General features: G+C 37.4%; 1 protein-coding gene across 10 annotated transcripts in view; it reads left to right on the plus strand.

The window, feature by feature from the left end:
• The window catches only part of ANK3 (ankyrin 3), a 551,722-nt gene that overhangs the window by 520,433 nt on the left and 9,159 nt on the right, over window positions 1-22,130 (plus strand). For 7 of the 10 annotated variants that reach the window (XM_049790516.1, XM_049790512.1, XM_049790515.1 and 4 more), the window contains 4 exons: window positions 150-281; window positions 1,145-1,288; window positions 5,927-6,017; window positions 8,913-9,294. In XM_049790516.1, the coding sequence (XP_049646473.1) occupies window positions 150-281; window positions 1,145-1,288; window positions 5,927-6,017; window positions 8,913-9,294 (749 nt within the window). Of the gene's footprint in view, window positions 1-149; window positions 282-1,144; window positions 1,289-5,338; window positions 5,648-5,926; window positions 6,018-8,912; window positions 9,295-22,130 lie in introns of all 10 variants that reach the window. The other 3 variants (XM_049790519.1, XM_049790520.1, XM_049790521.1) reach the window with 1 other exon arrangement.

Here is a 22,130-nt window from a genome sequence, read left to right on the forward strand (position 1 = left end):
ACATTCCAAAGGTTGTCCTTGGTTGTACTATAAATTCTTTTACTCCCTCCCCATCTTTTTTTCTAAACTGGTTGTTGAACATTACTTTTATGAAATGTATGTAATTAAAGAATATGTGATTTCAATCATTCTTTTTTCTTTTTTTATAGAACTGGCAAGGGAGCTAAATTTTTCTGTGGATGAAATCAACCAAATACGTGTGGAAAATCCAAATTCTTTAATTTCTCAGAGCTTCATGTTATTAAAAAAGTGGGTTACCAGAGACGGAAAAAATGCTACAAGTACGCTAAAATTATATTATTATTTTTAACTTTCAATATCTACATCTTCAGTATTTTAGATATAAAATCAGAGTGATTAAAAAGTAATACCAAGTCGTTTGTGGCTATGCCTGATTTATCTAGAGCTAGCTTTTAAACTTCAGTCTTAAGGAATTTTTTTTCCTAAAACAAAGAGTTGTACATTTTTTCCTCAGAGTTTTCTCTGTGATCATCAAAAATAAAAATAAAATGTGTGACTGGTTATATAATGGGGTGATGGTGAGATGCCCAATCCAGGAGCTAGAGGCAGAAACAGTAGAATCAATGTAAGAAATAAAAAATATTTTACTCATCTTGGTTGCAGAGAATTCTCTAATATTACTAGATTTGGTTTGATTGGGATGTGGGAAGGAGAGACTCAGTACTTATAGCAATGTCAAGTTTAGCCCTCAAGGATGTAAAATAAGTTATTGTGGATTTGTTTGGGTCAGACTGACCTTAGTAAATCATTAAAGAGCTTCACCACAAATACAAGAGTGACCTATTTTGACAGTCGAAAAAAGGAGGCAGATGTTTACATTTTTATTTTAATCCTTTATGCCTAAGAAGTTTGAATATCTAAAGGCCCATCTGGTCTACATCTTACAACGAAATAAATTTTGCTGTCATTCGCACAGCTTCAAAGTGATTCTTACAGCCCTAATTTGTCTTCTTTGTAATGACATATTTTCTGAGGCCTCTGGATAGTGATTATTGCTAAGCTGGAGTAAGGAAAAACTAAAATGTGAGGAGGACGGTGAAAGTCATGCCTTTGTATGGCTATTGTATTTGATGGAAAGTTTTATTGGGTTTTCAACCTTTTTTTCCCCACTCCTTTTTTCCAGCTGATGCCTTAACTTCGGTCTTGACAAAAATTAACCGAATAGACATAGTGACTCTGCTAGAAGGACCAATATTTGACTATGGAAATATTTCTGGCACCAGAAGTTTTGCAGATGAGAACAATGTTTTCCATGATTCTGTTGATGGTAATTAATTTTACTGTTCATATTTATTTAATGATTAGAAAAAATTTAAAAGTGCAGTAGCAGAATGCAGTTACCTAAAACTGAATTGTGAATTGCTTGACTTAATTTCTCATTTCATAGCATTTTTCTCTGCCAGTGTCCACAAAGAAATCCGCAGGTAGAACAAATTTGGTGAATATATAAAATACAGATGAGGTAGAAAAGCAAAAATTATCTGAGTTGCTATAGACAAAATGGCAAGGATGTGTTGTCTTGAGAATATATTGTTTTGTCACAGTTTTTCAAACTTATGAACTTCCTTATTCACATGTACTTAAAAATCAAATTGTGAGCTACTTTTGCCAAGTAATCAAAATATTTGGCTCAATTTTAAGAATGTTATAAACATTGTAAAGTAAAAACAATGAATTTGTTGGGATAAAATATTTACATAGTTACTAAAAAACTAGCATCACTCAAAATATTGTCTTATGTAACATGCTGCTCTTATTGTTAAGAAAACCTCTATCTGATCATATATTTATCTTATACTCCATGTATAAAATTTGAGGTAAAATGTGATGATGGTGTAGAAGTAGGAAAATAAACTATAAAGAAAAAGTTTTCCTACAGTTCCAAGTTTGGAAAAATATGAAAACCCTCCCATTCTATTTTTAAACTGGCAAATTTTTTTTTGTTTTTTTTGGGCCACACCCATTTGATGCTCAGGGGTTACTCCTGGCTAAGCACTCAGAAATTGCCCCTGGCTTGGGGGACCATATGGGACGCCGGGGGATCGAACCGCGGTCCTTACCTCTAGCGCCACCTCACCAGCCCCTAAACTGACACATTTAAACAAGTAACAATCAGAAACCTCTAGATCTGCATATGTGACAAAAGACTTCAAATTTATAAATGGTTTCCCTTTAAGATAATTCAGCAGAAAAATTAAAGCAGCTCTTGTAATATGTTTATCAGATATTACATAATAACATAAACATGATGGGGACTAGTGTCAAAGTCATGACCTTTTAAGCTCATAAGAAGCATAGAACTTGGGGGAAAAATATAATCAGTGCCAATGACCCCAACATAGACAGTAGTTCCCTTGAAAGTCAGATTGCTTCTTGCCATGCCTGTCAGAATTGGTAGGGACTCACCTACATGTACTCAGGGCTTACTCCTGCCTCTGTGCCTCAGGGATCACTCCTGGAAGGCTCATGGAACCACAGAGGGTGCTGGCAACCAAATCTGGTTGGCTTCTTGTAAAGCAGTCACCTGCCCCACTGTACTATCACTCCGGCCTACTGTGGAGTTTTAACTGGAGCCAGTTAAACTGGAAGCAATAAGGAAAAATTCACAATGGCCCAAATTATTCATACTGTATATAATGACCCACCTTGAGTCATGAAATCAATAAAGTGAGACATAAAAACTGAAATTTTAAACAATAGCAGGGCCATTTTGTCTTGGGAAGAGAATGTGTTATTTTGTAAATAATTGGTCTCACTTATAAACAGGTATAGATAGGTATGTGATTATATTGACCCAAGGGCTTAATCTAGAATAGTGGCAGTGAAAACAAACTAAGAAATAAATGCAATTGTCATTTTTGAGGGAAGAATTGACAGGCTTTATGATTAATTGCTAAAGGCAGGCTGGTTAGAGAAGGAAAAAAAGGAGAGATTCAAAGGAATTTTCAGAGTTATACTATCATTAATAAATCTACTGTGAGCTCATTTTTTTTTGCTCAGGGTGACAGTAAGCTAGAAACTGGAGGTTAATTTCTAAGGCATAGGTTCCTATGAGAATTTCCCTATTCCCTATGAGGGCTGTGATTTAAAAATATTTGGCAAATTGGGCTGGAGGGATAACACAACGGTAGGGCGTTTGCCTTGCACACAGCCAAACCAGGATGGATGGTGGTTCGAATCCTGGCATCCCACATGGTCCCCTATGTCTGTCAGGAGTGATTTCTGAGCATAGAGCAGCCCTGACTGCAGGTGTGAACCCCCCCAAACTGATATAAGAAAATAATTTGGTGTTGGCCTTTTTTAATAATGTTCACATCACATGATGTTTAAACATCCTTTATCACCATAGAACTAGATTTTTTATTGTTGTAGTCTCTGTTACACACTTTTTTGGGGAGAGGAAGCAGTATATAAACCTTTTTATACACACAAATTAAATTATTCTAACATTTTTATAAGAAAAATCTGTTGGAAAAGTTGCATAGAAAACCACCAAGTTCAGTAACACAGTAACACAGAAGGCTCAGCTAACACCAACCACAGCTAGCAATTCCCGAATGACATTAGTAACTTCATTGAGAGATAGAGCAATCATAGCATATTGATGCTGATTGATCTAAGTTTTGATAGTTCCATTTGCCTATGTATTATACCTAACCATGTGATATAAATTTGTGTCAGCAAGAAGGCAGGCTGAGATGATGGGTGGAGATATTAGTGGAGGAAAAGTCATTTTGATGGTGGGATTAATGTTAAACACTCAATGCCTGAAACAACTGTATTATGAACGACTTGTAAATTGTGGTGTTCTAATCAAAATTTGAAATAAATAAATGTAACTAAAAATAAAATTTTATAAGAAAAAAAAAGAATCTAGGAGATAAAAAAGCTCTCTTAAACATTCTGTCTCACAAATGCACACAATGGAAAGCAAATTATTTTTGCACTAAATATGAAGAGCAAGGTTTATAGTAAATTAGTGCCGACTTGTAGATTATAATTGGTAGCTTATTTTTAAAGAAAAGTAGCTTTAATAAACAAGATCACTAGAACACAAAAATTTATTCAGAAGCCATAAAGCTTTAATGTTAACATTTTTTAAATGATAATGCCATTAAAGTTACCAGGTGTTTTTGTTGCTTTAGCTTCATATTTTACATACCTTTTAAAAAATTTTAGGAAAGTTTAGCAATGGATGTATGAAGTTTCACTTATGCAAATGATAAGCCTTAGCTAATCTTAGCCAACTTTTCATTAAAAATTTGGACTTATAGGTGACCATCATAAAATAATATTTGCTCAGCTTTGTAAATTTGATTTTACAACAAAAGCTATCTTGGTATTTATGTTGAACTGATGGAAAAATTGGGCTGTAGAATTTATTGAACAAGAATAATTCAAACAATGAGCTGGGTGACATTTTTTTCTGTCTCTCCTCTTGGCTGAACTTTTGTGAAACTTCCTTTCCTCACCACGACCAGATTGACTTTTGCTGACTTTCCTCTCTGCTCAAGAGAAAAATGCTCCATTAGGCTCTATGGCAAAGTGGAAAAGAAGGGAGTTGCCCCCCTCCACACTCTTTGCAAGTGACTTTCCTCCCACCTCTGTGTGTATCATTTCTTCTTTTAAGTTAATTTGTGGGTTTGAGTGGGCTCCTGTCACCAGGTACTCCAAGACCTGTAAAGTCCACATCCATTCCTTCATCTCCTCTCATTATCACGCCTGAATATGTTACCTAAACTTCTTTTCTACTTTCCTTTTTAAATCCTTTCCTAATACCATTTTCAATGGTTTTCTTAGTGTTTCTGCTCTAAAAATTAATCGCCTGTCTTTAAAGATTAAATGTATTTTTCTTTTGTTGTAAATTTTATGTGAAATAAGTTAAGAGCACAGTGTTCATCTGTACAGTTCTTAAAATAAATGATAAGTAATTATGAAAATTGGTTTCTTGTGGCTTACTGTACTCAGTCTCCCACAATAAGGATTTTGCACGCTCCAAGTAGAAAGACAATAAAATTGGCCAGGAAATAACCATATTTTATATCACAAAACTAACATACTGGGTTTAACTAGACTATATTAAATTGGCTCAAATTGGTAGAAACTATTATTATTGAATATGCTCTTCCTATAATTTGCACTAGTTTGTTTTTGGACTTAGTTAATTAAATTAAACCCATAAGTTGATCAGCTTTCTCTAATCCATTATCCATTTTCATACCTGCTATAATTTAAGTCATTCCATGTGTTTTATTTTGATGCTGTTGTGTGTTCTCTTACTTCATCCCAGTCAGTCGAACTGTACTGTCTTCCATAGGTTATCCTTCCCTTCAAGTGGAACTGGAAACTCCCACAGGGTTGCACTATACACCACCCACCCCTTTCCAGCAAGATGATTATTTTAGTGATCTCTCTAGCACAGAATCTCCCTTTAGAAGTCCTAGCACACTGAGTGAAAGGCTAGTTTCTTCCCAGAGAAACTTAGAGTATCCAGCAGATGGACCTCCAGTTGTAACTGCAGAAGACACTTCCTTAGAAGACAGCAAACTCGAAGACTCCGTGCCTTTCACAGAAATTTCTGACCCAGTGGACCTAGCCGAGAGCCACTTGGAGAATGTCTGCCTAAGTGAGTATCCTCGATACCTCGGAAGTGTGACTGAGTCCCCCCAAAGTACTCAGTCAGCAGAGCCACTGAGACAGACTAGAAAGTTAGGAGTCAGCTCTGAGCAGCCAGAGAAAGGAAAATCTGGTCCTGATGAGGAGATGACGGAAGAAAAACTCAAATCTCTCTTGGAGGACATTCGTCTTGAAGAAGGAGTAGAGGCTGAGGAGATGACAGAAGAAAAAGTGCAGGCTATTCTAAAGCGGGTGCAGCAAGCAGAACTGGAAATGTCTTCAATTACAGGTTGGCAGAACGAGACGTCAAGTGGAAACCCCGAGTCCCCCACTCAAGTTCGAAGACTAACTGGTGGGTTGCTAGATCTACTGGATGACAGGTACGGCTGTTTCCGAAAAAGAATTATGACATGAAGGTAGCATGTTTTCTAAATTCCAGTTTAGGGGCAAAACTTATCTTAAAGGGACATTGGAGCATTCTGATCAGGAAAAGGTACAATGAAATTCAAACATCATTATTAAAATTATTGATAACCTTTTCCATAAGTGCAAAGGTTTATAGGTTTACATGTCCAAGTCTTTAAATACAGTTTTTTGGTTTTGTTTTGGTTTAGTTTGGTTCTTTTTTTTGGGGGGGGGCATACCCGGTGATGCTCAGGGGTTACTCCTGGCTCTGCCCTCAGAAATGGCTCCTGGCTCGGGGTACCATATGGGACACTGGGAATTGAACTGAGGTCCATCCTGGGTCATCTGCATGCAAGGCAAATGCGCTACCACTGTGCTATCCTCTGGCCCCTTTAAGTACAGTTGTTTTTGTTTTGTATTGTTTTTTGTTTTTTTATTTTTTATAATTTTTATTTTAATCATAGTGGCTTACATATTGTTCACAGTAATATTTTAGGTACATATTAACATTGAATCAGGGGAATTTTGTTTGGTTTTTTTAAATCAGTACAATTCTGTTACCTAGCAATAGCAGACACTAAAATTAAAATTTGTTGTATATACTTTTCATTTGTTATGTTTAGTTTTAGGAGCCACACCCAGCAGCACTCAGGGCCTACTCTGGGCTCTGTGCTTAGAAATCGCTCCTGGTAGGCTAAGGGGGCCATATGGATGCCAGGGATTAAACCCAGGTTTATCACACATCGGCCTCATGCAAGACAAACACCCTGCCACTGTGCTATCACTCCGGCTCCATGTTGTATATACTTTTTAATTTGTTTTTGGGGCATGCCCATCAATGCTTGAGGACCATTAGGGTGGTTGAACCTGGGTCAGCCACATGCAAGGCAAATGTCCTACCTGCTGTATTATTTCTCCAACTTCTGTTTCATATACTTCTTTAAAATTTCAGTGTATAGGAGCAAAATGTCACTTATCTTTTTCCTGTTAAAAAATGCACTTTATGGGGCCGGAGAGATAGCATGGAGGTAAGGTGTTTGCCTTTCATGCAGGAGGTCATTGGTTCGAATCCCGGAATCCCATATGGTCCCCTGAGCCTGCCAGGAGCGATTTCTGAGCCTGGAGCCAGGAGTAACCCCTGAGCACTGCTGGGTGTGACCCCAAAACTAAAAAAAACAAAAATGCATTTTATAACCTTTCTAAATGAAAAGCTTTTTTATATCACTTGTAACATGGCATAAATCAATTTTAGTCTATATAATATTGCTGTGATATAAATTTGTTCATAGCTAAAACAGTTTTAGTACAATGAAAGATCAGAGTCTGTGTCCTGTGGACATGTTCAAATCCTACCACCATGAGATCTATATTGTGAAAGAACGTTACTAGACCAGGAGGTAGCTTAAAAGCCTAGAGTGCATTCTTAAGGGGTGGATTCAGTCCACAGTGCTAATGACCACTTGGAACTGAACCTCAAGCTCCACTCCTTCCCTGTTGTAATCAAACAGGATTATTGATTAAAAAGAAAATCTAGACTCTAGATTCTAGAGCATGCCTACCAGATGACTGGTGCAAACACTCTGGGTAATTGTTGCCATTATTTTACTTTATTAGCAACTAATAAACTACAGCTGAAAACTTCAGCTGGTTATTTCACAATACTATTTAGTATTTTTTTTCCTTGTAATAAATTTCTTTTTTTTTTAACTTAATTGATGGTTGCTTTCTGACCCACACCCAGTGGTACTCAGGGGTTCCTCCTGGCTCTGCACTCAGGCAGGCTGGGGGACCATATGGGACACCAGGAATTGAACCAGGTCCCTCCCAGGTTGGCCGCATTCAAGGCAAACACCCTACTGCTGTGCTATCTCTCTAGCCCCTGTAATAAAGTTCTGATAAATAAAACTTCCCAAAGAAAGAGTTCACAAAACTCTTTTGGAAGAGTGGTATTATCAAGCCAGAATGACATTTCAAGGATAAGAGACAATGTAAATACAGGGACCAGAGTCTGATCATGTGACCCCCCCCCCCATACATTACTGACCTAGACAGTGCAATGTGGCTGAGGTCAAGCACTGATCCTTCCAGCTTGACTGTGGGATAGCAGAAAATTGGTCCCTGGGACACTGTTCAAGGAGCCCCTATTCTCTCTTTAAAAATAAAAAGCATGATGGCAGAATTTATTATTGAAAATATATACAAGGATTAGTATGTGGGTATACCTGAAATATCTCATCATAGGACTTAATTTTATTCTTTGTCAACAGTGTTTTCCCTGGCAACATGAAACCATTTATAACCTCTGTCATATTGGTAGTTCTGTATTTTGGGGCTTGTTCATAAAACCTTTGGGGATTTTTTTTTCCTATTTCTAAGTAATTATAGAATAAAAAACATGCAAATGATTATTGCAGTTGTTAGCCAGATAAGGAGGTGCTCTGGCATCCCAGCATGTCATCAGCACAGCCACCTAGGATAGCCCTACCACCCCTCATCGACCCCAGTTTAATATCAGTTGCCATAATTTTTTTCTTTTTTTTTTCTTTTTTTTTTTTGGGGGGGGCCACACCCGGCGGTGCTCAGGGGTTACTCCTGGCTGTCTGCTCAGAAATAGCTCCTGGCAGGCACGGGGGACCATATGGGACACCGGGATTCGAACCAACCACCTTTGGTCCTGGATCGGCTGCTTGCAAGGCAAACGCCGCTGTGCTATCTCTCCGGGCCCGCCATAATTTTTTTCATAGCTTTCTACTTTATGCCTTGAAAGGTAGTTGAAAACCTGACTGTAACTGTTTAGAGAGCTTCTAAAGTCCCCAAGGGGTTGGAGTGTCCCATCGTATTGTAAACTTCTCCTTTTTAACCTCTTGTAGCCCTGACCAGTGTAGAGATCCCATTACTTCATATCTCAAAGGAGAACCTGGAAAATTTGAAGCCAATGGAAGCCATACAGAAGTCTCTCCAGACGCAAAGACGAAACCCTACTTTGCCGAATCCCCAAATGACATAGGGAAACAGAGCACGAAGGAAACTCTAAAACCAAAATTACATGGATCGGGTCACATTGAGGAGCAAGCGTCATCGTCACTAACAGCCTATCAAAAATCTGCAGAAGAAACCAGCAAGTTTGTCATCGAAGAGCCTAAACCCTGTGTGCCTGTCAGTATGAAAAAAATGAGTAGGACTTCTCCTGCAGATGGCAAGCCAAGACTGAACCTCCATGAAGAAGAGGGGTCCAGTGGGTCTGAACCTAAGGTATGTTGCCATGTTGTCACTGCACGGAAATGCCCAGGTTTCACTTCTTCCAATGAATCTTGTACCATTGCCCTTGAGGTTCTTTTTTTCTTTCCAATTTTATAAATGTATGATTAAAAAATGGTAACACTCATTGGGGAAGGTAAAGAAGGTACGAAGTAAAGCTTATTCTCGCTGTTCATGTCTTCATCAGGTAAGAAAAATAATAAGCATCACTCTTGCTAATTTTTTTTAGACTGAGCAAAACTTTAGGGATTATGTAACTAGCATAAAGTACAAGATGAATTGTATCTGAAATTTGCATTTCCGAGCTTTCAATCCAGTCTTTTTTATGGAAGATAATGATTTTGACCCTTTCTGGCTCTTCTGCATCAGTTCTTCTTAGAGTCTATTATGGTACTGTGCTCTGAAATTAAGTTTTAAAATTTGAAGAATTAAGGCTAATGAGGTGGGTCTGTATGTGTGTTTGAACCGCTGTCAATTGGAAGCATTTAGAAATTTAAAGTTAGAAGTGTAGTTCTATACTTAAGATAGCTATGTTAATGTTCATTTTAATCTCAAACACACCTGCTGTTATATTCTTTGTTGCTTACTCTTTGAACTTATGTTTTTGTGGTACCATCCAAAAGATTTTCTTTTATTCTTTCAGTATTTAAACTTTTGAAATATCTGAACCTGGTAAATGAAAATGTGGCTCGAGTGTATATAAGAAAAAAGAAACTAATTTCTTACATTTTCCACTGCTTTTTGTTCCCAAATGTTGTATTGTTTCATGAACTGTACAGAAGACAGCTTGTGAGTAATACTAGTCTTTGGAATAGTCACACTTAGTTTCCTCTCGAATGTACCCACTTAAGTAACTATTGTAGATGGGGGCAGGACATGTATTTTGTAAAAGAAATAAGTCCATGAATAATCTGAAATTATTTAAATTTTTAAATTTTTTTTTTAGAAAACTTAAACTCTGAGTCTTTCAGATTAGTTATCAGTTTAACTAGTAATTCTATCCTTTCCTTTTCCCTTCGTCAAACTATCTTTTGGCCATTTTCTCATTATTAGGAGAAACAGTAAAATTCTTAGACTTCTCTTGTTTCTTCTCCGACAAGTTTAGTTCTGGATATTGTGATGATTTGGGATAGTATGTTTTTTTGTTTTTTGTTTTTTTGTTTGTTTGTTTGTTTTTGTGGTTTTTGGGTCACACCCAGCAGTGCTCAGGGGTTATTCCTGGCTCCATACTCAGAAATTGCTCCTGGCAGGCACACGGGGGACCATATGGGACACCGGGATTCGAACTGATGACCTTCTGCATGAAAGGCAAACGCATTACCTTCATGCTATCTCTCCAGCCCCAGTATGTTCTCTTTTAAAGTGAGTTTCCTTTGAATCAGTCATTTTGTCATTTTTTTCTTTCCACTGTGTCATTTTAACTGACAACTTATTCTATAAAAGTCAGGAGAAATGTTTAGAAATCAAGTTGTTGCTTTGTGTACATTTACACACATATGAGCTATGGGAGAAGACATACTGGGACTCTTGAAGACAAGTATCAGCCTTGAATGGAAACTCAGTTCATCGGTAATAGAAAATAGTACTGATTAAAAAATGTTTTCAGAGCCAGAGTAATAGTACAGCAGTTAGGGCATTTGCCTTGCATGCAGTCAACACAGGTTCAATCCCCGGCATCCTATATGGTCCCCCAAACTTTCTCAGAACAATTCCTGAGTATAGAGCCAGGAGTAACTCCTGAGCATTGCCAGCTGTGGTCCAATTCTCTCCCTTCCAAAAAAAAAGAAAAGTTTTCATGAATTGGTATGATTTTGAGCTTCTGGTATTGATCACTGATCTACTTCAATGAATGAATGAAGGTTCATGAATATAAAAATTCCTAGTGGACTCAAAAACTCTGGGAGATATGAACCTGATCTCCTTGAAAACCATTCACCATGTATCTTTTGTGGGTAGACCATAGGAGAGAAACAACCAACTGGGTCACTTGGCATGATCTCAGAAAACAGTCCCCGTTTTTTATTTTCTGAAAATCAGGTCAAAAGTTCGGGTGCTGCTTTTACACGGATGACTGCCTGCTGTTACAAGGTAAAATTCTGCTGCTTTTCACTTCTTTTCATGCAGGAAACCATGGCCAGGAGTTGTGAGAAAATTTTATTTATTCCTAGTTCTCTCAACCAAATCTTAGGTAACTCTGAAGAAAAATCCTTATCTCAACTTCTCACTACCCTTCAACCCAAAGAATAGAAACGTAATGTGCAAACAGCCACTTTTTATTTTAAGGGACTGCCTAAGATTTTTAATTGGTTTATAACATAACTGACATGTAGGCTTATTAATGCATTTTTTTGCCTTTGAATTTACCCAAGTGAAAAACTCTCCAATTTAAAGCTTCCTAGATGGACAATTTAGATTAAAAATTTTTTTGTTCTATCCATTCTATTAATTCCTGAATACAACTTAGTAGTTCTCTGAATAGTAGATAACCTAGCAGCCAATAATGTTGCTTTGTCCTATTTCCATATTCCATATTCACATTCTATGAAACATTCCTTTTCTGTTTTGATTTCTTACCAGTTCTTAATTGCTTCAGTTAAGCAATTGCTTAATTGCTTTAGTTCTTAAAATACAAGACTTTTCACATTTTCTGTCTTTAGAGTATGTGCCAATAAAAATCCCTGTATATAAATAAAGATGACAAATTAAGAGGATATAAATTTGTTTTAAAGAAATCTTTTAAGGGGCCGGCAAGGTGGTGCTAGAGGTAAGGTGTCTGCCTTACAAGCGCTAGCCAAGGAAGGACTGCAGTTTGATCCCCCGGCGTCCCATATGGTCCCGCCAAGCCAGGAGCGATTTCTGAGCACTTAGCCAGGAATAACCCCTGAGCATCAAACTGGTATGGCCTGAAAAAACAAAAAAACAAACAAACAAAAAAAAGAAATCTTTTGAGAAAGATGTCAAAATCCACTGAATTTTTTAGAAAATAATATAGCCCTTTCTATGACCAATTGAAGGGTGACTTGAACTACTGACAAAATTATATGCTCAAATTATAGATTGAAAACTAGTTAAAATTAATATTAATGTTTCTTCAAATTGATTTTAAGGCCAAAAGCTTCTATATGTTATTTGAATAATTTCTCATTTCATTATCTTGACCTTAAATCCATGACTCTACCTAAACTTTTCTTTCACTATTTTAAAAAATATTTTTCACAAATACACACGATATTCCAGAGGGCCAGGTTAGAAGGCAAACAGCAAGTGAAAGTACATTTTTCTTGATTTGTTCTCAGAAGGTCTTTTGTACTGACTGTATGGTAAAAAATGAAATTTAAAAAAAAATGCATTTATCAGGATTGGAGTGAAAGTGATTCGAGTTCCGAGGAAGAACGGAGAGTCACTACCCGAATTACTCGCCGTCGTTTGATTATCAAGGTATTCCCATAACCAAGTTGTTATGGGGCTCTGCTGCAGAAGAAGTTCCTTTCTTGTGCTTTTGAAAGTTCAGCATGTTTGTTAAGCAAGTACTCTGTATGTGTTCTGTACAGTTGAAAGCTTGTAAGAGCAACCCACAGGAAAAAGCCACTTTGCATGGAAGTGGCCTGTCTCTATCTAAGCTTGTGTTTGACCTGTGGCATTTGTGATTTTATTAGAGAATTCTTGGCATTTGCACCCCATTTTTCTTGGGAAAGCTGTTTGTGTGAACAAGCTTCTCTCTTGTAAGAGAATAGTTCATAGTCACTAAAAGATGTCCTGTTGAAGCTTCAGAGGCTCTAGTGAAATGAGATAAAGGAAAAAGAGGAACCATGAGAAGGTTCCCTTTTCTTTTTTTTGGGGGGGTCACACCCAGCAGCTCTCAGGGGTTACTCCTGGCTCCATGCTCAGAAGTCATTCCTGGCATGCTCGGGGGACCATATGGGATGCAGGGATTCAAACCAATGACCTTCTGCATGAAAGGCAAACGCCTTACCTCCATGCTATCTCTCCGACCCCAGGTTCCCTTTTCAAAATAAATTTCTTTCTTAACTATATTCAGAGGTTCAGAGAATCTGGAGTTCCACCCAGGCATGGATGGAACCATCAAAATCTGCCAAAATTTTTTGAAATGATTAAAAATCTAATTTATACAAAATATTAAACTATATTTAAGTATTATAAGCCTTTTTTTTTACTAGAAGTAAAAAATATATATAATCCCACACTATTACAGCACAATTGAACACTATGACTAATGGTGTTCTTAATTTTCACCACAAAGGAATTTGGAAAACTTTACCTCACTTATGGTGAGGTCCAGCAGGTCTGCCACTGTCGTCATTCTGTGTCTTGAATTCTTCTTTGATGTTAGGATCATTGACCACAAAGAATCAAGAAGACATTTTAAACACTCAGGCTTCTAACTATGACTGTAATAACTGGAGGATTCCTGATTGGCAGCTATAGAGAGAAAGAAGAGAAATATCTATTAAAAGTTGGTTGTCGGGCCCGGAGAGATAGCACAGCGGCGTTTGCCTTGCAAGCAGCCGATCCAGGACCAAAGGTGGTTGGTTCGAATCCCGGTGTCCCATATGGTCCCCTGTGCCTGCCAGGAGCTATTTCTGAGCAGACAGCCAGGAGTCACCCCTGAGCACCGCCGGGTGTGGCCCAAAAACCAAAAAAAAAAAAAAAAAAAAAAAAAAAGTTGGTTGTCAAACTTACTCCTAAATATCAAGAGATTCAACTAACGCCCATGAAGCTGGCTTAGGTATATAGAACTGTAATCCTGTTGCTTGTACTTTCCATGGAGTTCAGATGAAAGAATCTCTGTCTTAGTATAGTTTTTCTAAAACTTAAAATGCTAGAGAATACAGTAAGTCTTTGTAAAACCTTATAGTATTCTCACATCAACCAAAAGTTCAATAGAAGGCTCAGAAAGAATCATTGATCACTTCTTAGAACATTTTACACAGGCAAGTAAAACTTCTTCACATTATCTAGTAAGTATTCAAAGCATGATCCAATTTTCTTAATCAGTTACCCCCTAACATTACCTGGAATTTGTGTAAAAAAATAATTACTGTATTTTTCACTCTATAAGACGCACGTAGATTTTAGATGTTCTCCACTGCACTCAGATTTCAGCTCCAGGCAGCATTTGCTTCATAAGACACACTTTGGGGTGGGGGGAGTGTGCCCTATAGTGTGAAAAATATGGTACTTTTTTAAGGTATTAAAGTCTTATGTTTGCTACTCCTATAACTTATTTTATATAAACTTATTTTATATAAAAAGTAGCTTATTTTATATCATTTAAAAGTACATTTTAAAGTCAAACTTTTAGAGGGAGCATGCAAATACGTTGTCATATTATATGTATGTTTGACATATTTTTGATTCATCCAGATATATCATATCCCTTCTTAGTAGCTAACCATTACAGATGTTGACCATTTTTATAGAAAAGAAAACAAACATATTCCTACAGGATATATCAGAATAACTCTGAAGAATAAAAACATTCAAATTTTCCAACTCAGTGAGAAATATTTCTCCTAAATTTCTAGACATGTGAGTTAGCTTAAAAACAGGTTTTTTAGTTATTTATTCATTTGAACATATATATTAACACTTTTATTAAGAACTTGTTTGAAAGCTCAGCATAATTATGTTATAGGTTTCATAAAGCCAAGTTGTTTGTGTTCTTCCTGAACACCCACTTTTTTTTTTTTTTTTTTTTTTTTTTTTTGGTTTTTGGGCCACACCCGGCATTGCTCAGGGATTACTCCTGGCTGTCTGCTCAGAAATAGCTCCGGCAGGCACAAGGGACCATATGGGACACCGGGATTCGAACCAACCACCTTTGGTCCTGAATCGGCTGCTTGCAAGGCAAACGCCGCTGTGCTATCTCTCCGGGACCAAACACCCACTTTTTGAAGTCTGTCATTTTAAGGATATTTAATGGAATTATCATGCTGGGAAAGCATTGTATAAAGAATGTAACCTCTCTTAACTCAAAAAGATGAGAACACAGTTTTATCCCTGAACACCAACCACAACCAAGCCAAGCCTGGTATACCCCACATTTCTAAGCATTGTCAGAAATACTGACCACTGGGAGGGCCCTATTTAAAAAAAAGAAATAGAATCTCTCTTTAGGCCTTGAGAAATGTCTTTTATATTGCTACAGAAAAAAACAAAGCTGAAGATAAATATTAACTGGAAGACACAGAGTATCTTTCTGTACATACCTGCTTTTCACTCTGATTGGATATTTTAATGTAAAAGCTTGACACAAAAGTTATAAACGATAAATCTGACATGTAAACTTTGTCTTCAAAAATTGACAAAAGTTAGAAACAAAAGAAATCCCAGAGGGGCCGGCGAGGTGGCACTAGAGGTAAGGTGTCTGCCTTGCAAGCACTAGCCAAGGAAGGACCGCAGTTGGATCCCCCAGCGTCCCATATGGTCCCCCCAAACCAGGGGCAATTTCTGAGCACTAAGCCAGGAGTAACCCTTGAACATCAAACGAGTGTGGCCCGAAAAAAAAAAAAAAGGAATCCCAGAGACTTAAAGCCAAGAAAAGGAGATGAGATGTTTCACTCCAAAATCCACAGCAGTGTAGTGAACAGTTCTGAAATAAGAACCTAATCCTCCAGTCAAGTGCTTTTACCTGTTTTTTCCATAGTGCAATTTTCTTTTCCTTCCAGAGCAAATAAAATCAAATAAATTTTCCTTGAATAAATTTAACATGTGGCCACTTGCAATGGCATAGAAGAAAGCACTTTGAGCTGGCTTTCCTGGAAACTATTTAATGGTCTTAAATGCTAGGAATTTGACCTACTTTAAGAAAACTGTCCAACTTTAGATAAAACTAATGGTTTTGTTTTTCAAAGTGATCTCTGTAGTATTTAGACACTCAGAGCTGAGAACTACTTGGGGGGCTGTTTTCTCATTCCCAGAGTTAACAAGTGCCAATAGAAAAAGTAGGTATAAAAAGGATTCTTTTACCATAACAATCCAATCTGTTTAGCTATTCAAGCTGTACAATAAGTGAGATGAGCATACAATGTTTTTTCTTCTTCTGTAGGGCACTAGGCATATAACTTGGGAATCAGATGGCACCAGGGATCAAACTCAGGCCTCCCACATGCAAACCATGATACGAATCTTGTGAGTTCTATCACCATCCCCTGTAGACTTTTTATTTACTATTTTAATATATATATATATATATATATATATATATATATATATATATATATATATATATAAATTTACTATTTTCAGAACCCTAAGAAGTCAGTTGAGTTAGCAAACTCCATTTGTGTTCGGATTTTTACAACTATATCAGCATATGTAAATGAAGTCAGAAAGGCCAAGATGTAGAAGTCATGGGTGAGGTGGGATCTAAGGGAGTAGAGTTCTCACAAAGAAGCCTACACCAGCCACTTAGGAACTGAGTGACTCTGTTTATTGTAGGTGGGAAATGAATATTTATAGTAGGGGAAAGTAAGGTGTTGACTCAGGGTGTGAGAGGGGATTAAAACAGGGTGTGTGCTTTTGTGTTTAGGGAAGACAGAGTTAGGGGATTAGGGAATGCAGGGTGTGTGTTCTGAATGTATTTGAGGTTTCAGGCCCCTTTTCTGGCACCATTCTGTGGGGGTTAATTCTGCGGGATCTCAGCTTGCAGTTTTGCACAAGAAAGCCGACAGATTCCAAATTGCATTTTTGGCCTAGAGTGTTGAGCAGTATCTTGAATCCTACTGACTTAGCCAAATTTATTCTCTGCTACTTTCTCATGCAACTTTTATTAGTCAGGAATTTAACATAAATCACCCGAGGGTCAGAGTTGACATAATTAAGGACTTACGCTAAAATAATTTGATACCATCAAAGCTGCTTTGCAGTCCTGTTCACATTATGCATTTGGCAAATTCAGTGATTAAAGGTAAAAACTTTAATTCTAAACCAAAATATTGTGAAATTTTGATAAGGTTCAAATAAGAGGACATTTACTACATAGTTCAAATGTGTGTATACATATGTATATATATATACATAATATATCATTTTTACTGATTTCAAAATAAGGTTTATATAGATATCCCCAAATCAAGCAATTCAAAAATATATAAAGCCCTACCTATACTATTTCTCAGAGATAGCCACTATTCACAAACCAGATTTTTTTAATGTCCTTAGGCTTTTTAGAATATAAAAATAGGGCCCGGAGAGATAGCACAGTGGTGTTTGCCTTGCAAGCAGCCAATCTAGGACCAAAGGTGGTTGGTTCGAATCCCGGTGTCCCATATGGTCCCCTGTGCCTGCCAGGAGCTATTTCTGAGCAGACAGCCAGGAGTAACCCCTGAGCACTGCCAGGTGTGGCCCAAAAACCAAAAAATAAATAAATAAATAAATAAATAAATAAATAAATAAAATAAAAATAGATTATAAGCAACATATTGCTTAATAATCAGCTAAATTATATGAAATACAAAGATATTCATTTTTGGAAAGTTCAGGTTTTCATATTATCTGTCACACTCAGCAAATTGGTACACTTCTGAGCTATTCTTTCATTGTATTTAAAAATTCAAGGAGAGAAGAGGCCAGAGAGATAGCACAGAGATTATGCATTTGCCTTGCACACAGCCTATCCAGGATAGACGGTGGTTCAAATCCCGGCATCCCATATGGTCCCAGGTGCCTGACAGGAGTGATTTCTGAGCACAGAACCTGGAGTAAACCCTGAGTGCTGCCAGATGTGACCCAAAACTAAACAAAAAAATTCAAGGACAGGAGGAGGCTGAGAGAAAGTGCAGTGGGTAGGATGTTTGTTTGCCTTGTATGTGGCCTACCAGTTTTAAACCACAGCACCCATTATTGTCCCCCAAGCTCTGACAGGAGTAACTTCTGAGCACTACTGGGTATGGTCCTAAAACAAGTGAACAAAAAAATGTCAAGGAGAAGGGTAAAATTTTAAAATGCAATACTTCTAGCAGAGGTTCAAAGAGAAGCACAGTCATTATGGTGGTGGCCGTCAGGAATGAAGTAGTCATACCATCCGTGCTCTGATTATCCTTTAAAATAGAAGAAAACAAAAGTAGAAGGAAGGTATTGCCCACAACAACAATAAGACCAAGGAGGTGTGGGTTTTGTTATGTGAAAGTAGAAACTGGAGGCAGTGATGCAGTCCAGTGGTTGAGTCCAGGCCTTTAATTCAGTCATGGCACTAAAAAGCAAAAATTGCTCTTTGAAACCAATTAGAGATTTTTACCTCCAAGTAAAAGTGAGAGTCTAAAGAGTCAGCTTGGTAATTCTTGTTATCAAATACAGCTAATGGAAATAAAAACAAAGGCATTTTTTAATGTATTCTGTGACCAGCGTCTTTCCTGTTTATTCACTTCCTTTCTCATCCACTCCCCCAATTTAATTATTCACAATAGAATCACTTATTATGACATTATTAAGCATTAATTGACCACCTTTAATTATACACAATATGAATTTTTGTAGGAAACAGTGAACATGCAAGGTAAACTATATATAAACAGTGGATCTCAACCACATGTGTGGCTTATTTGCTATTAAAAGGATTTTGCTTTTTCTAAAATTATTAATATTAATAAGGATTTTGTAGTCACTATGCTTATATAAATATACCTACCTCACTTTTCTTTTAGAGATCGTCCAAACAATTTAAAAATTGATTGACATCTTTTTCCACAAGGCACCCCAATTCTATTTTATTAGATTTTACTGGGAGTCTTGAAATGTCTAACATTCAAAGAGCTGGACATTACTAAAAGTTAGTAAAACAATTTATCGTTAATTCATGTTTAAACTATAATAAAATCTTTCATGCTCCTTTCTTGGTCTTTCTGCTGTCTTATGCCATCCCTTTTCATAGTAATATGAAATTGTGTTTCTCTCCAAATATGAAACCAACCAGGGAAACAAACATCATTGGAGGGGCTGGAAAGATAATAAAGTTCTAAAACTCGCATCCTATATGGCCCTCAAGCACCTCCAATTGTGAGGTGCAACCAAAAAAATGCTGAAAAATTTAGTGTATTTAAGTATCTGAATTTTTCTGCTTTCCTGCTCTTTTTTTTTTTTTTTTAATTTTGGGCCACACCCAGCAGTGTTCAGGGGTACACCTGGTTCTGCACTCAGAAATGGCTCCTGGAAGGTTCAGGACTAGATGGGATGCATAGGACAGAACCCAGGTCTGTCCCAGGTCGGCAGCACGCAAGGCACACTACAATGGTCAGAAGGCCATGTGATGCTGGGGTTTGAACTCTTGTAAAATATGTGTCCCTCAAATGAAAACTAGTCATAAGCAAGATTAAGAGTGAAGCTGCTGAATTTCATCCTACCTATACCATACTGTCTTAACCTATGAGTCTACAGTCTTTAAAAATATAGCCTAAGGGCCTGGAGAGATAGCACAGCGGCATTTGCCTTGCAAGCAGCTGATCCAGGACCAAAGGTGGTTGGTTCGAATCCCGGTGTCCCATATGGTCCCCCGTGCCTGCCAGGAGCTATTTCTGAGCAGACAGCCAGGAGTAACCCCTGAGCACTGCCAGGTGTGGCCCAAAAACCAAAAAAAAGTCCTTTTCAAACTATAACTGTCATCTTACAGTGGCAATATAAATTGTAGAATTCTTACAATTAGTACTGACAACATGGTTAGTTGATTTACTTTTCCATGACAGAAACAGTAGAAGAATTCAAATTATAGTTTTCAGGAAAGGCAACTGTTTTCTTTGTGATCTGTTTTTTTTTTCTTTTCTAAATTTTGATCAAACTAGTGATTGTGATACACTATGTTGTAGCTTTTCAGATTACCTTTTCAACAAGAAGTTTGGCTAGCAGATTGGTATTTCCCTCAGAAAGATCTGCAAATAGAGGTCCACATAATGGATTTTAGGCACAGTGATTGACGATGCTGTTAACGTTAGTATTTCCTACATAGAACATTCCAACACTGCCAGAGCATTCACTTCTCTCCACCGTTGTCTCAAGGACTCACCACTGTGGCAAGTTCAGTGCTGCTGTGCAAAAACTATTTATTTCACCAAACATTATTTCCCTTGAAGATCTGAAAGTTTCAGTGTAAAGAAAGATTTTTTTTCTTTGTACCCTGAAACTTTTTTTTTTTTTTTTTTTTTTGTGGTTTTTGGGTCACACCCGGCAGTGCTCAGGGGTTACTCCTGGCTCCATGCTCAGAAATTGCTCCTGGCAGGCACGGGGGACCATATGGGACGCCGGGATTCGAACCAATGACCTTCTGCATGAAAGGCAAACCCCTTACCTCCATGCTATCTCTCCGGCCCCAATACCCTGAAACTTTTAATGCTTCAAAACATGTAAACACCACTCTTAGTCAATTTTAAACAAAAGCAAATATAAAAAAATAATATCCCTACTACAGTTCTTACAGTTCCAAGTGGCGTCAGTATAATTCATATCAGTTGTTTGAGAGATTTGGTAGGCTTAATAAAAACAGTATATGCAGTAAGATGATATCATCTGAGGTCTAGTTCTTGACTAATTTTTTTCAACAAATGAAACCTTTCTGTTGGTGTTTCATTGATTCATTGCATTCTCTAATTATGTATTTTCATATACTTTCTTCTTAAAATTTGTCACTAACTTGCATTCCTGTGCAGACTTACTTTGAGTGTTGTTGGTTGTGAAATAACTATGAGTGGAATTGGACTTTTTCTCTTGAAATAGATATTAGGAGAACTCATACCTTTTTTTTTTCTACAAGTCCAGAGCATGGCTATTGTATACAGAGTGGTGTGGAGATCCATGCAGTTAGTATGTTGCTAATCTCTGTGCCACCTCCTTCAGGGAGAGGAAGCAAAAAACATTCCTGGTGAATCGATCACAGAAGAACAATTTACTGATGAAGAAGGGACCCTCATCACGAGAAAAGTAATCACCCGTGGGGTTTCACGCTTCTCTGGGAATTTAGATGTTTCTGCCATTCGTTGCTGTAGTGTTAGCCCTTGAAATAGAAAACTGAAAAAAAACCTCTGTCTTTCACTATTGCTTCCTACAGATCACTCGGAAAGTAATAAGACGAATTATTATCCCACAACAGGAAAAACGCGATGATGTGGTAATGGAGAGGGATGGCCAAAGAGAACATAGAGGATAAAAGCTTTGCAAAACTCTTTAGAAAATGCTGCTAATAAGCTGGCATCTGTGGTGTGGTAGCTGGAAGTATTTTGCTCTTTTGACATCTGCGTTTGATCAAAGACAGTTTCTTGCTAACACTCTTATTTGTCTTCAGATTTTTCTCAGGGATAACGTTTATGTATGGAATTTCAAAAGTTACAAAGAAAAATAAACACCTTGCCCTCCCCAAACGCACCACTCTGCCCAGCGCCTTCCATGGTGGTGATTGTCTTCCAGGGAGAGAGAGAGAACAGATGCACTGGGTTGGAACATCATAGCAAAAGTTCAGCTTGAGATCATATACATCAAGTCTGAACTTTCTCCCACCCCCTTATATTCCACTGTGATGTCTTAATTTCCCTCCTCATAGCCAGAGGATGGAAGGTTGCTCTTTGGTCTTGTTCACAGAGTATTTCTTTCCAATGTATGTGTCTGTTATATGTGATTCATCACTAATGTGCAACTTCATGTCCTAGACTCTAGGACCTAGAGCAAACATCCTGGTTCTTCTTTATTTCTTTCCTCTTCTGAGAGCTTTATCCTTGTCATTGAAAAAAAAAAAAAAAACCAACCAACTTTACTTATATGTGTTTCTATGAAAAAAAAAGTAAACTGAAAATTTCTGATAGACTAAATAAGAAAGTTGGAAAGGACCC

The sequence above is a fragment of the Suncus etruscus genome, chromosome 17 (assembly GCF_024139225.1).
Source record: "Suncus etruscus isolate mSunEtr1 chromosome 17, mSunEtr1.pri.cur, whole genome shotgun sequence".
Lineage (NCBI taxonomy): Eukaryota > Metazoa > Chordata > Mammalia > Eulipotyphla > Soricidae > Suncus > Suncus etruscus.